At 50.2% G+C, this 14,543-nt stretch overlaps 1 protein-coding gene across 5 annotated transcripts in view; it reads left to right on the top strand.

The window, feature by feature from the left end:
- gabpa (GA binding protein transcription factor subunit alpha) overlaps positions 1-10,953 on the top strand; it is a 57,802-nt gene extending 46,849 nt beyond the window's left edge. For 2 of the 5 annotated variants that reach the window (XM_078409725.1, XM_078409724.1), the window contains exons 10-11: positions 1,691-1,883; positions 8,099-8,753. In XM_078409725.1, coding sequence (XP_078265851.1) covers positions 1,691-1,883; positions 8,099-8,327 — 422 coding nt within the window. In that variant the 3' untranslated portion in view covers positions 8,328-8,753. Of the gene's footprint in view, positions 1-1,690; positions 1,884-8,098; positions 8,754-10,720 lie in introns of those variants that run through there. The other 3 variants (XM_078409722.1, XM_078409723.1, XM_078409726.1) reach the window with 2 other exon arrangements.
- The last annotated feature ends 3,590 nt before the right edge of the window (positions 10,954-14,543 follow it).

The following is a 14,543-nucleotide window of genomic DNA, read 5'->3' on the forward strand; positions in this document are numbered from 1 at the left end:
ATTTTTCCTACATCTAACCTGTCCAATCCCTTAATAGGAGTAAAATTCGGCCATTCGGCCCACCAAGTCTACTCCACCATTCAATCATGGGTGATCTATCTCGCCCTCCTAACCCCATCCCCCCCCCCCATAATCTCTGACATCCGTAAGTGGGGATTGACACAGAGTCAGTTTTAATGGCCTGGGTATTCTTAATTTAGTTTTAGTTTTGTTTAGAGATACATAGCGGAAACTCCGTACAAACAGCACCCGTAGTCGGGATCGAACCTGGGTCTCGAGCGCTGTAAGGCAGCTACTCTACCGCTGCTCCACTATGCCACTGTTCCTCCCATTCTTTAGACTTTAGAGAGACAGCTTGGAAACAGGCCCTTCGGCCCACCGAGTCCGTGCCAACCAGCGATCACCTCTGGTTTATAATAATAATGTAATATATTCCTTTATTTGTCCCACACCGGGGCAGCAAAACGGATAGCAAGAGACAAGGATAAATTGTCATCATTTACTGTGTATTCCTTAACTGTCACTGTTGACTGGTCTGCTGGGAGCAGTGCTGGTTGTGCAGTCTCACAGCAGCGGGAAGGAAGGACCTCCGATATCTCTCCTTCACGCACTTGGGGTGAAGGAGTCTGTCACTGAAGGAGCTACTCAGTGCAGTGACAGTGTCCTGCGTCACCTCTGGTTTTCTCCCACACTCAGAAGAGGTACAGGTTTGTAGGTTAATTGGCTTTGGTTAAAAATTGAAAATGCCCCTTGGTGTGTGTAGGATAGTGGTATAGCACGGGGCGATCGCTGTTCGGCGCGGACTCAGCAGGTCGAAGAGCCTGCTTCTGCGCTGCATCTCTAAACTAAATTAATCTGCATTAAATGCAATCAGCCACTTGCCTGTACAGCCTGTGAGTGTTTAATACCAGCGATTCACCGCCCTCTGAATGAAGTAACTTCACTCCCCGTTACTCATCTGCTTCCTAACACCCTCGGCGTGTTGATTATCCACATGCGAAGTTGCAAAGTATATCTAAAAATGCGAAGAAGTGTGTGGAACAGAACTGCTGATGCAGGTTTAAACCGAAGACAGACCCCAAAAAAGCTGGAGTGAACCAGCGGGTCAGGGCAGCATCTGTGGAAGGAGTAGGTGACGTTTCGGGACGAGACCCTTCGTCGGACTCAAACGTCGGCCTGAAGAAGGGTCTCGACCCGAAACGTCGCCTGTTCCTTTTTCTCCAGAGGCGCTGCCCTGACCGGCTGAGTTACGCCAGCAATTTTTGAGTCTTAAAAATGCGAGGTTGGGTTTGCGCTGCTACTGGAGGGGCAGCGTTGAGGAAGAAACAGTCGGCGGTCACGGTGGCGCAGCGGTAGAGTTGCTGCCTTACAGCGAATGCAGCGCCGGAGACTCGGATTCGATCCTGACTACGGGCGCTGTCTGTACGGAGTTTGTACGTTCCCCCCGTGACCTGCGTGGGTTTTCTCCGAGATCTTCGGTTTCCTCCCACACTCCAAAGACGTGCCGGTATGTAGGTTAATTGACTGGGTAAATGTAAAAATTGTCCCTAGTGTGTGTAGGATAGTGTTAGTGTGCGGGGATCGCTGGGCGGCGCGGACTCGGTGGGCCGAAGGGCCTGTTTCCGCGCTGTATCTCTAAAATAAATCTAATGGGGTTCTCTCTGTGTGTGTGTGTGTGTGCGCTCTGCAGGCAACAACGGGCAGATCCAGCTCTGGCAATTCCTGCTGGAGCTCCTGACGGACAAGGATGCCCGTGACTGCATCTCGTGGGTCGGCGACGACGGGGAGTTCAAACTGAACCAGCCCGAGCTAGTGGCGCAAAAGTGGGGACAGCGCAAGAACAAGCCCACCATGAACTACGAGAAATTGAGCCGGGCGCTCAGGTAAGTAAAGCCACCGCCATTTTGTTTCCACTGTAGAGTGGCCAGCTGACTCTTGTACCCGGCGCCTCAGCCGAGAAAGACTGGCGCTCTACGCCTGTGTCGCCATTTACAGAGTACTTGTCACCCCAGGGTTTCTCTCTTCAATATGGCACGATTTGTTTTAAGTTACAATTGAAACACAAAAAATACTAATGCTGTAACGCCAGGTTATCCGCGCTCAGCCAAGAAATCCAAGCCCAATGCCGCACGCTCGGCACGGTGGCGCAGCGGTAGAGTTGCTGCCTTACAGCACATGCAGCGCCGGAGACCCGGGTTCCATCCCGACTGGGGGTGCTGTCTGTACGGAGTTTGTACGTTCTCCCCGTGACCATCTTCGGTTTCCTCCCACACTTCAAAGACGTACAGGTACGTAGGTTAATTGGCTTGGTGTATGTGTAACATTGTCCCTAGTGTGTGTAGGATAGTGTTAGTGTGCGGGGATCGCTGGTTGGCGCGGACCCGGTGGGCCGAAGGGCCTGTTTCCGTGCTGTATCTCCAAATTAAATGCCGCCTGACCTGTTGGATTACTCCAGCATTTTGTGTCCTTTTGCGTATTAACCAGCATCTGCAGTTCCTTGTTTCTCCACCTTCGTTGAAGCGCAGGTGTTTTCCGGTCCTGGCTGGTGAAGCGGACCTAACACAACATGAGCACAAACCCGTCTACACTTAAGCATGCTTTCACTTCTCCGCACTCAACAAGCTGTCCAGCCTTGCACTGTCCCATCAGTGACCGTGCTCGAGTCACGCCTCCTGTGGTTCCAGAGAGTGAATGCTACAAACTATCGAGCCAAAGGGATGAATCGCAGCCAAACTTGATCCCACTTCCAGCTTGATAGAAAGGGTTCAGAAAAGATTTACGAGGATGTTGCCAGGACTAGAGGGTGTGAGCTATAGGGAGAGGTTGAGCAGGCTGGGTCTCTATTCCATGGAGTGTAGGAGGATGAGGGGAGATCATATAGATGTATACAAAATCATGAGAGGAATAGATCGGGTAGGAAGATTTACCCAGAGTAGGGGAATGGAAGATCAGAGGACATAGGTTCAAGGTGAAAGGGAAAAGATTTAATAGGAATCCAAGGGGTAACTTTTTCACACAGAGGGTCAAGTCAAGTCAATTTTATTTGTATAGCACATTTAAAAACAACCCACGTTGTGCTGTACATCAGTTCAGGTACTAAGAACGAACATACAATGGCACACAAGCATAACAGCACGTACATAAACAGTTCACAGCGCCCCCTCAGAGGGCCTCAAACTCTAGGGAGTAGAAGTAGGTTTTGAGCCTGGACTTAAAGGAGTCAATGGAGGGGGCAGTTCTGATGGGGAGAGGGATGCTGTTCCACAGTCTAGGAGCTGCAACCGCAAAAGCGCGGTCACCCCTGAGCTTAAGCAGTAGCCCCAAGTCGGCCGACCTGAGGGACCTGGAGATAGAGTGGTGGGTTAGAAGATTTTTGATATGGGGGGGGGGGGGGAGCCCGTTTAGGGCTTTGTATGTGAATAGGAGGAGCTTGAAGTTGATTCTGTACCGTACTGGGAGCCAGTGGAGAGAGGCCAGGATCGGGGTGATGTGGTCCCTTTTACGGGTACCCGTCAGGAGTCTCTCCAGAGGCAGCATCTCTGGAGAGAAGGAATGGGTGACGTTTTGGGTCGAGACCCTTCTTCACACTGAGAGTCATGGGAGATGGACACTAGAGATGTAGAAGGGTAAAGTGTGAAAACGACAGATCAAAGCAGATGCTGATAAGGAAATGTGGTTATTCTGGAGTAACTCAGCAGGTCAGGCAGCATCTCAGGAGAGAAGGAATGGGTCGTTGTTAGCTGAGGGGAAGGTGACAACGCAGCGTACAATCAGTAATATTTAATTAGGGGGACAGAGCTAGGTGGGGGAGGGACGGAGAGAGAGAGGGAAAGGAAGAGTTAGTTGAAGTTAGAGGAATCGCTATTCATACGGCTGGGTTGTGAGCTGTCTTCTCGGCAGTGGCTCTTTCCTGGCCACGTTTGCACCTGATGTAGAAACATAGAAAATAGGTGCAGAAGTAGGCCATTCGGCCCTTCGAACCAGCACCGCCATTTAATATTATCATGGCTGATCATCCAAAATCAGTACCTGCTTTCTCCACATATCCCCTAATTCCGTCAGCCCTAAGAGCGATATCTAACACGCTCCTGAATGCATCCATTGAATTGGCCTCCACTGCCTTCTGTGGCAGCGAATTCCACAGAATCGCAACTCTCTGGGTGAGAAAGTTTCTCCTCGTCTCAATCTGAAGTGGCCTAGCCCTTGTTCTATATGTGCTGCGTGAGAGAGAAATGCTTGCTTAGTAAGAAGAGCTGAGGTGGGCAAGGATTTCTTAGTGAGCACGATGATGAGGCTGGACAGGGTGGGTTGGTCTCGGAGGTAGAGAGTCAGGGGGGGGTTGTGGTTTATCGTTGTTGGGACAGTGTTTCAGTGTAGATCTTGAGGAGAAATCCGGCCCGTTATTTGGCAAGCTTATCTGGAGTCTGCTTTCTCTTGTGGGAAGTGTGCAATTCTTCAGTGATTCAGATACCAAGCATCGCCTGTTCCCGTGAAATTCTGTCTTTCAGCTCATCCGCACAATGTCGAGTCACCACAGCCTTCCCTAACACTTAGCGTGACTCAATCAGCACCCGACATTGGTGTCTAACAAATGTCCATGTTTCCCTGAGAGATGACGAGCGTTCAACATTACACAGTGGAAACGAGAAACTGCAGATGCTGGTTTACCAAGGAAAGTCACAAAACAGTTGTGGCGCAGCTGTCGAGCTGCTGCCTTACAGCGCCAGAGACCTGGGTTCCATCCTGAACCGAGATACTGTTTCCTAAACCGAGATTCCCTCTGTAAAAATGCATTTGAGGATTCGCGCCACTTAGATAATATTTTCTAATCTTTCTAACATAACCCAGTTTCCTCAAGTCTCGCTCCGCCATCTGCCGTTTCTGCGCCCACTCACCTAACGTGAATGTCTTGGTAAATCTTCTTCACGCTCGTTTTCGCGCCTCGTTGTGTACCGCTGACGAGCTTGGATACGTTGCACTGCAAGTCATTAACATGGACTACAAACAGTCCTGCCCTGATCCCTGCAGCCGCCTGCCAACTGAATGGACCTACTGTAAACTCAGTGAGTTATAGGATGCGAGAGTATCGATCAAGGAGATAAGGTTACGCTTCAAACTGTGCCACGCAACGGATGATTCCACCTCCCTCGCATTGTCACGATAATACACCGATCAGCCAAAACATTATGACCACTGACAGGCGAAGTGAATAACATTGATTATCTTGTTACAATGGCACCTGTCGAGGGGTGGGATATATTAGGCAGCAAGTGAACAGTCAGTTCTTTGAAGTTGACGTGTTGGATGCAGGAGAAATGGGCAGGAGTAAAGACCTGAGTGACTTTGACAAGGGCCAAATTGTTATGGCCAGACGACTGGGTCAGAGCATCTCTGAAACGGCAAGGCTTGTGGGGTGCTCCCGGTCAGCAGTGGTGAGTACCGACCGACAGTGGTCCGAGGAGGGACATGCCACAAACCGGCGACAGGCAAGGTGTTGGGCGCCCAAGGCTCATCGATGCGCGAGGGCAACGAAGGCTATCCCGTCTGGTCCGAACCGACAGAAGGTCGACTGTGGCACAAGTCACAGAAAATTTTAATGGTGGTCACGGGAGGAATGTGTCACAAAACACAGTGCATCGCACCCTGCTGCGTATGGGGCTGCACACGGAGGACCAACAGCATATCAGGCAGGTGGTCATAATGTTTTGGCTGATCGGTGTATATACCCTATTATGTTGAACGTGGAGCTTGTGGTTTTAAGTGAGGCAGGCAGCGAAAATGAATTCAATTCTGGGGTGAAATATTCATAGCATAAGAATGAGAAATCGCTCGTGAATATCTATGGGGACAGATGTGATCGTATGTTTTGAACTTTGTGATGGAAAGGGTACAGAATGGTAATCGTTGATACAAGTTTTTTGGAAAGCTTCCACACAAAAGCTTCTAATGAGAATTCGCCGTAAATTACGCTAATAAAATCTGACGCTGTGTGTAAGTAGTTTGAGAATTACAGGCAATTGCAAGCGTGCGGTGAAATCTAAATCAGCACAAGTTTTAGACAAGAGCTGAAATTAATGGCAAAGGTATACACAAATATGCTGGAGTAACTCAGCGGGACAGGCAGCATCTCTGGAGGGAAGGAATGGGTGATGTTTCATTGTCGAGACCTTTCTTCGCACCCGAAGCGTCACCCATTCCTTTGCTCCAGAGATGCTGCCTGTCCCGCTGAGTTACTCCAATGCTATCCATACGGAGTTTGTACGTTCTCCCCGTGACCTGCGTGGGTTTCCTCCGAGATCTTCGGTCTTCTCCCACACTCCAAAGACGTGCAGGTATGTAGGGTTGATTGGCTTGGTACAAATGTAAAATTGTCCCTAGTGTGTGCATAGTAGTGCTAATGTGTGGAGATCTGGTCGGTGTGGACTCGGTGGGCTGAAGGGCCTGTTTCCATGCTGTATCTATAAACCAAACTATACTAAATGTTCCAGTCAGCCAAAGTTCCAGTAACCTGGCTTATATCCCGACCTCCAGTGCTGTCTGTGTGGAGTTTGCAAGTTCATTTCCAATCCCATAGGATTCGCCATTCTCCCGTGCCCCCCCCCATCAGGATGGAAGCCGGGTCTTTGGCTCCGTGAGGCAGCAACTCTACCGCTGCGCCACCGTGCCTAGCGGTACATCGACAAATACTCTCTTGAACTTCTACACGTGTACAGTAGAGAGAATATTGACTGGTTGCATCACGGCCTGGTTCGGCAACTCGAATGCCCGGGAGCGAAGGAGATTACCGAGAGTGGTGGGCACTGCCCCATCCATCACGGGCTCTGACCTCCCCACCATCGAAGGGATCTACAGGAGTCGCTGCCTCACAAAGGCAGCCAGCATCGTCAGAGACCCACAGCACCCCGGCCACACACACATTTCACTACTGCCATCGGGAAGAAGGTACAGGAGCCTGAAAACTGTAACGTCCAGGTTCAGGAACAGCTTCTTCGCAATGACCATCAGGCTCTTGAACACTACACTGACCTCAGCTATGTACGCCTTTGAACTAAAAACAAAGTGCTTTAGTAATTCGGCAGGTCTGACAGCTTCTTCGGAGGACATGGATAGACAACATATTGGGTTAACTACACAAGACGAACCAAACTGTCTTGGTTGGTGGACGGACTTTGGGTTTATTACGATAGGGGTTTTAATCCCTTGTATTTTTTGTCTATTATATTATCTAAGAGTTCTGTGTTTACGATCCTGTTATGCTGCTACAAGTGAGTATCAATCGCAGCCCCTTCTGCCAGTGTTTTGGCTTCCACAGCGGGTATGGCAGCATCTGGAGAAAGATACAAAAAGATGGACTAACTCAGCGGGTCAAGCAGCATCCCCCGAGAAAAAGTAATAGGTGACGGTCTCAACCCGAAATGTCACCTGTTCCCTTTTTCTCCAGAGGTGCTGGGTGCCTGACCCGCTGAGTTACTCCAGCATTTTGTGTCTATCTTCGGTGTAAACCAGCATCTGCCTTCCTACAGCATCTGGAGAACCTGGATGAGGAGACATTTTAAGTCGGGATGCTTTTCTTTGGAGGCGCTGAGCATTGGCGTTGTGTCTTCCAGCGGCAATGTCATCGCGAGTCTTGGTCTCATAAGTTCTAGGAGCGGAATTCAGCCATTTGGCCCGTTGAGTCTACTCTGCCATTAGATCATGGTCGATCTATCTCTCCCTCTCGACCCCCCCACTATCCCCATAACCCCGACACCCTTACTAATCAAGACTGTCTCCTGGCGGTAGGGTTGCCAACTGTCTCACTCCCAAATAAGGGACAAGGTGACGTCACCTCCATGCGCCCCATGTGACCTCACGCATGCTCCCGCTCCACCAATGGTGGCCGCCCGGGCCGGGAAGCGGGTTGCTACGCGACCTCTGTTAGGCGGCGCCCGGGCCTCTGGACCTACAGCGTCCGGGCCTACAGCACCCCCCGGGCCTAATATGGGATGTCCCAGCTAATACGGGACAGTTGGCAACCCTAGCTGGTGGTATAGCGATGTAGTTTTAACCCGTGTCTGGTCTTTGTGGCCCAATCTCTCTCTCTCCCTCTCGTTCCCAGGTATTACTACGATGGAGACATGATTTGCAAGGTCCAGGGGAAGCGGTTTGTCTACAAGTTTGTGTGCGACCTGAAGACGCTGATTGGCTACAGCGCGGCGGAGCTGAACCGGCTGGTCACGGAGTGCGAGCAGAAGAAGCTGGCCAAGATGCAGATCCACAGCATGACCGGGCAGCCCGTCACCACGGTAACGCTGGCGGCCTCTCTGCAGGCGGACAAGGACAGTTGAGGCCCCCGTGGCTCGGTTGCGGGTGGGAAGCGGCCTGAGGGGAGTGGGCCGGGGGGAGGAGGGTGGGCGGCGGCAGCAGCAGCAGCAGCGAGCCACATTCCTTCTCTGGGTCGCTCCCACCCCTCTCCCCTCCCACTCCCACTCCCCTGCCTTCCGGCGTGCCGATGGGCCTGAGCGGCAGGCTTGTGGGAATGTACAGAAGCATTCAGAAGGCCGTGGGGCAGGAGGAGGATGAGACAGGGACTCCCAAGTCCTGCTGTCTAATTGTACAGTGTGTCAACAGCACAGAGTGGGGCAGGCTTTAGCGTCAAACTTCATGGTATGTTTAAAAACAATAGTGTACCAGCTTCACCTTATTCTATCAAATTGTTTGAGTTATTTTTGCAGATATTTTTACCCTTATGTGAATTTTCAATAAAAAAGGTATACTCCACCCTGCCCGACTGTGAATGTCATGCCTGCACTTGTAAATGTCATGCCTGCACTTACTTTAGAGATACAGCGCGGAAACAGGCCCTTCGACCCACTGAGTCCGCGCCGACCAGCGATCCCCGCACATTAACACTATCTGAAGAAGGGTCTCGACCCGAAACGTCGCCCATTCCTTCTCTCCTGAGATGCTGCCTGACCTGCTGAGTTACTTCAGCATTTTGTGAATAAATACTATCCTACACACGCACACTAGGGACAAATTACACTTATACCAAGCCAATTAACCTACAAACCTGTACGGTTTTGGAGTGTGGGAGGAATGCGAAGATCTCGGGAGAAAACCTGCACAGGTCACGGGGAGAACATACAAACTCCGTACAGGCAGCACCCGTGGTCGGGATCGAACCGGGGTCTCCGGCTCTGCATTCGCTGTAAGGCAGCAACTCTACCGCTGTGCCACCGTGACCGCTAACCCCCAAAATGCTGGAGAAACAATAGACAATAGACAATAGGTGCAGGAGTAGGCCATTCAGCCCTTCGAGCCAGCACCGCCATTCAATGCGATCATGGCTGATCACTCTCAATCAGTACCCCGTTCCTGCCTTCTCCCCATACCCCCTCACTCCGCTATCCTTAAGAGCTCTATCCAGCTCTCTCTTGAAAGCATCCAACGAACTGGCCTCCACTGCCTTCTGAGGCAGAGAATTCCACACCTTCACCACTCTGACTGAAAAAGTTCTTCCTCATCTCCGTTCTAAATGGCCTACCCCTTATTCTTAAACTGTGGCCCCTTGTTCTGGACTCCCCCAACATTGGGAACATGTTTCCTGCCTCTAATGTGTCCAATCCCCTAATTATCTTATACGTTTCAATAAGATCCCCCCTCATCCTTCTAAATTCCAGTGTATACAAGCCTAATTGCTCCAGCCTTTCAACATACGACAGTCCCGCCATTCCGGGAATCAACCTAGTGAACCTACGCTGCACGCCCTCAATAGCAAGAATATCCTTCCTCAAATTTGGAGACCAAAACTGCACACAGTACTCCAGGTGCGGTCTCACCAGGGCCCGGTACAACTGTAGAAGGACCTCTTTGCTCCTATACTCAACTCCTCTTGTTACGAAGGCCAACATTCCATTGGCTTTCTTCACTGCCTGCTGTACCTGCATGCTTCCTTTCAGTGACTGATGCACTAGGACACCCAGATCTCGTTGAACATCCCCTCTTCCTAACTTGACACCATTCAGATAATAATCTGCCTTTCTATTCTCACTTCCAAAGTGAATAACCTCACACTTATCTACATTAAACTGCATCTGCCATGTATCCGCCCACTCACACAACCTGTCCAAGTCACCCTGCAGCCTTATTGCATCTTCCTCACAATTCACACTACCCCCCAGCTTAGTATCATCTGCAAATTTGCTAATGGTACTTTTAATCCCTTCATCTAAGTCATTAATATATATCGTAAATAGCTGGGGTCCCAGCACCGAACCTTGCGGTACCCCACTGGTCACTGCCTGCCATTCCGAAAGGGACCCATTTATCCCCACTCTTTGCTTTCTGTCTGTCAACCAATTTTCTATCCATGTCAGTACCCTACCCCCAATACCATGTGCTCTAATTTTGCCCACTAATCTCCTATGTGGGACCTTGTCGAAGGCTTTCTGAAAGTCGAGGTACACCACATCCACTGACTCTCCCCTGTCAATTTTCCTAGTTACATCCTCAAAAAATTCCAGTAGATTTGTCAAGCATGATTTCCCCTTCGTAAATCCATGCTGACTCGGAATGATCCTGTTACTGCTATCCAAATGCTCAGCAATTTCGTCTTTTATAATTGACTCCAGCATCTTCCCCACCACTGATGTCAGACTAACTGGTCTATAATTACCCGTTTTCTCTCTCCCTCCTTTCTTAAAAAGTGGGATAACATTTGCTATCCTCCAATCCACAGGAACTGATCCTGAATCTATAGAACATTGAAAAACGATCTCCAATGCTTCCACTATTTCTAGAGCCACCTCCTTAAGTACCCTGGGATGCAGACCATCAGGCCCTGGGGATTTATCAGCCTTATCAGACTGAAGAAGAGTCTCGACCCGAAACGTCACCCATTCCTTCTCTCCCGAGATGCTGCCTGGCCTGCTGAGTTACCAGCATTTTGTGAATAAATACCTTCGATTTGTACCAGCATCTGCAGTTATCTTCTTATATCACTCTACTAAAGGTTGGCTTTGTTATGTCAGGCTACCCCATCATAACGACACCTTGAGGAAAGCACAAGCTGCTGGAATAATGCGCGGGTCAGGCAGCATCTGTGAAGCAAATGGACAGAAAACATTTTGGGTTGGGACCTATAGGGAGAGGTTGAGTAGGCTAGGACTCTATTTCGTGCAGCGCAGGAGGATGAGGGCTGATCTTACAGAGGTGTACAAAATCATGGGAGGAATTGATCAGGTAAACACACAGTCTCCTGCCCAGAGAAGGGCAATCTAGGACCAGAGGACATAGGTTTAAGTTCCGGGGGGGGGGAAAGATTTAATAGGAACCTGAGCGGTAACGTTTACACAGAGGGTGGTGGGTGTATGGAACGAGCTGCCAGAGGAGGTAGTTGAGGCTGGAACCATCGCAACGTTTAAGAAACATTTAGACAGGTACATGGATAGGACAGGTTTAAAAGGTTTAGAGTGGGCCAAACGCAGGCAGGTGGGTCTAAGTGTAGCTGGGATATGTTGGTCGGTGTGGGCAAGTTGGTCATAGGGCCTGTTTCCACGCTGTATCATCTATGACTTTTATCAATCTGATGATCAAGTCATTAAAAAAAAAAAAATCAAAATAGACCTTATTCAAGTAAATAAATATACAATACAGAAACCATGCAAAAAATTCATCCGACATTGTCGGAAGCTATGCGTACAAAGGGCTTGCTTCCCCTCTTCCATTATAGATGAGGCTCTCACTAGGGTCTCTTCTACATCCCGCAGCTCCGCTCTTGCTCCCCCTCCCCCCACTCGCAACAAGGACAGGATCCCCCTCGTTCTCACCTTCCACCCCACCAGCCAGCGGATCCAACAAATCATCCTCCAACATTTCCGTCACCTACAACGGGACCCCACCACCGGCCATATCTTCCCATCCCCTCCCCTCTCTGCGTTCCGCAGAGACCCTTCCCTCCGTAACTCCCTGGTCCACTCGTCCCTTCCTACCCAAACCACCCCATCCCGGGCACTTTCCCCTGCAACCGCAGGAGATGCAACACCTGTCCCTTTACCTCCCCCCTCAACTCCATCCAAGGACCCAAACAGTCTTTCCAGGTGAGACAAAGGTTCACCTGCACCTCCTCCAACCTCATCTATTGTATCCGCTGCTCTAGATGTCAACTTATTTACATCGGTGAAACCAAGCGCAGGCTCGGCGATCGCTTTGCTCAACACCTGCGCTCGGTCCGCTAACCTGATCTCCCGGTGGCCGAGCACTTCAACTCCCCCTCCCACTCCCAGTCTGACCTTTCTGTCATGGGCCTCCTCCAGTGCCATAGTGAGGCCCACCAGAAATTGGAGGAACAGCACCTCATATTTCGCCTGGGCAGTTTGCAGCCCAGTGGTATGAACATCAACTTCTCCAACTTTAGATAGCTCCTCTATCCCTCTCTTCCCCTCCCCCTTCCCAGATCTCCCTCTATCTTCCTGTCTCCACCTATATCCTTCCTTTGTCCCGCCCCCCTGACATCAGTCTGAAGAAGGGTCTCGACCCGAAACGTCACCCATTCCTTCTCTCCTGAGATGCTGCCTGACCTGCTGAGTTACTCCAGCACTTTGTGAATAAATGCGTACATTCAATACTGTTTACATAAATTACACAATTTCACCCCACGCCCTTGCCACTCAGTTGGCCCCCTGGCGTGAAACCCCTTCCCGTTATTTTGAGGGGTGTCCCCACCACACTCTGCCCCCCCCCCCCCCCCCAATGTCCAGCAGCAGAAGGACCCTAGACTGTGGTCCTCCCCCCACAGAGTCTTGGCGTTGGCTGCCCTGCCCCGTAATGGGTTGGAAATTCTCAGGAGTCGGTGCGCGCTTTTTTTCAAGGACATCCTTGACCCTGGACGTTCCATCTGGAAATCGCCTCCCTGACCTTTTGGGAATTCAGGGGCCGGTTCAGTTTAGAGATACAGCGTGGAAACAGGCCCTTCGGCCCACCTTGTGCATACCGACCAGTGATCCCCGCACATTATCATGCACACGCCAGGGGCAATTTTACATTATACGTTTACACCAAGCCAATTAACCTACAAACCTGCACGTCTTTGGATTGTGAGGAGGAACCGAAGATCTCGGAGAAAACCCACGCAGGTCACGGGGAGAACGTGCAAACTCCGTATAGACAGCGCCCGTAGTCGGGATCGAACCCGGGTCTCTGGCACTCTGTGGCAGCAACTCTACCACTGCACCACCATGCTGCGCGTATGTCCTGTAACGTTATTGTACCTGCCTCCTCTGGCAGCTCGTTCCACATACCCACTACCCTCCGTGTAGGAACACAATTGCCCCTCATGTTCCTCTTAAATCTTTCCCCTCTCACCTTAAACCGATGTCCTCTACCTCTCGAATCCCCCCCCACTCTGGGGGAGAAGACAGTTTAGTTTATCGTCAGGTGTACTGAGGTACGGTGAAAAGCGTGTTTCCGTTGCGTGGTATCCAGCCAGTGGAAAGACAATACATGATTACTATTAAACTGTCCGCGGTGTACAGACACAGAATAATAATAATAATAATAATAATGCATTACATTTATATAGCGCTTTTCAAACACTCAAAGACGCTTTACAGGGATTACTAGAACGTAGAGAAGAAAATAAATAGATAAATAAGTAAACGAACAGAGAAGGAGACAGAAGGTGAGGTGACGGTCAGTGGTTGAAGGCAGTGCTGAACAGGTGAGACTTCAGTGATGTTTTGAATGTGGTGAGTGAGGAGGAGTCTCTGACGGTTTGGGGTAGTGAGTTCCAGAGGGTGGGAGCAGCGATGGAGAAAGCCCTGTCCCCCCAGGATCTGAGTTTGGTCCGGATGTGGGGGGACAGGAGGTTGGCAGCAGCAGAGCGGAGGGTGCAGGTGGGAGTGTGCCTGTGGAGGAGGTCGGTCAGGTAGGATGGGGCCAGGTTATGGAGGGCTTTGTAGGTCATGAGGAGGATTTTGTACTGGATTCTCTGGGGGATGGGGAGCCAGTGGAGCTTGTAAAGGACGGGGGTGATATGGTCACGGATCGGGGAGTGGGTGAGTAGACGGGCAGCGGAGTTTTGAATGTATTGAAGTTTACTGATGATTTTTGAGGGTGAGGATGAAGGGAATAACGGTTACGGCAAGTCGAGTTTCATTTGTGAAGGTGCAGGAAGTAACTGCAGATGCTGGTTTACATCGAAGATAGACACGGAATGCTGTCCTGACTCTCAGTCTGAAGAAGGATCTCGACGTGAAACATCTTATAAAAACATAAAATTATAAAAGGACTGGACAAGCTAGATGCGGGAAAAATGTTCCCAGTGTTGGTAGGTTTACCAGGTTAATTCCCGGAATGGCAGGAATGTCATATGTTGAAAGACTGGAGCGACTAGGTTTGTATACACTGGAATTTAGAAGGATGAGAGGAGATCTTATCGAAACGTATAAGATTATTAAGGGGTTGGACACGTTAGAGGCAGGAAACATGTTCCCAATGTTGGGGGAGTCCAGAACCAGGGGCCACACACAGTCTAAGTATAAAGGAGTGTCCATTTAAAACTG

The sequence above is a fragment of the Rhinoraja longicauda genome, chromosome 12 (assembly GCF_053455715.1).
Source record: "Rhinoraja longicauda isolate Sanriku21f chromosome 12, sRhiLon1.1, whole genome shotgun sequence".
Taxonomy (NCBI): Eukaryota; Metazoa; Chordata; class Chondrichthyes; order Rajiformes; family Arhynchobatidae; genus Rhinoraja; species Rhinoraja longicauda.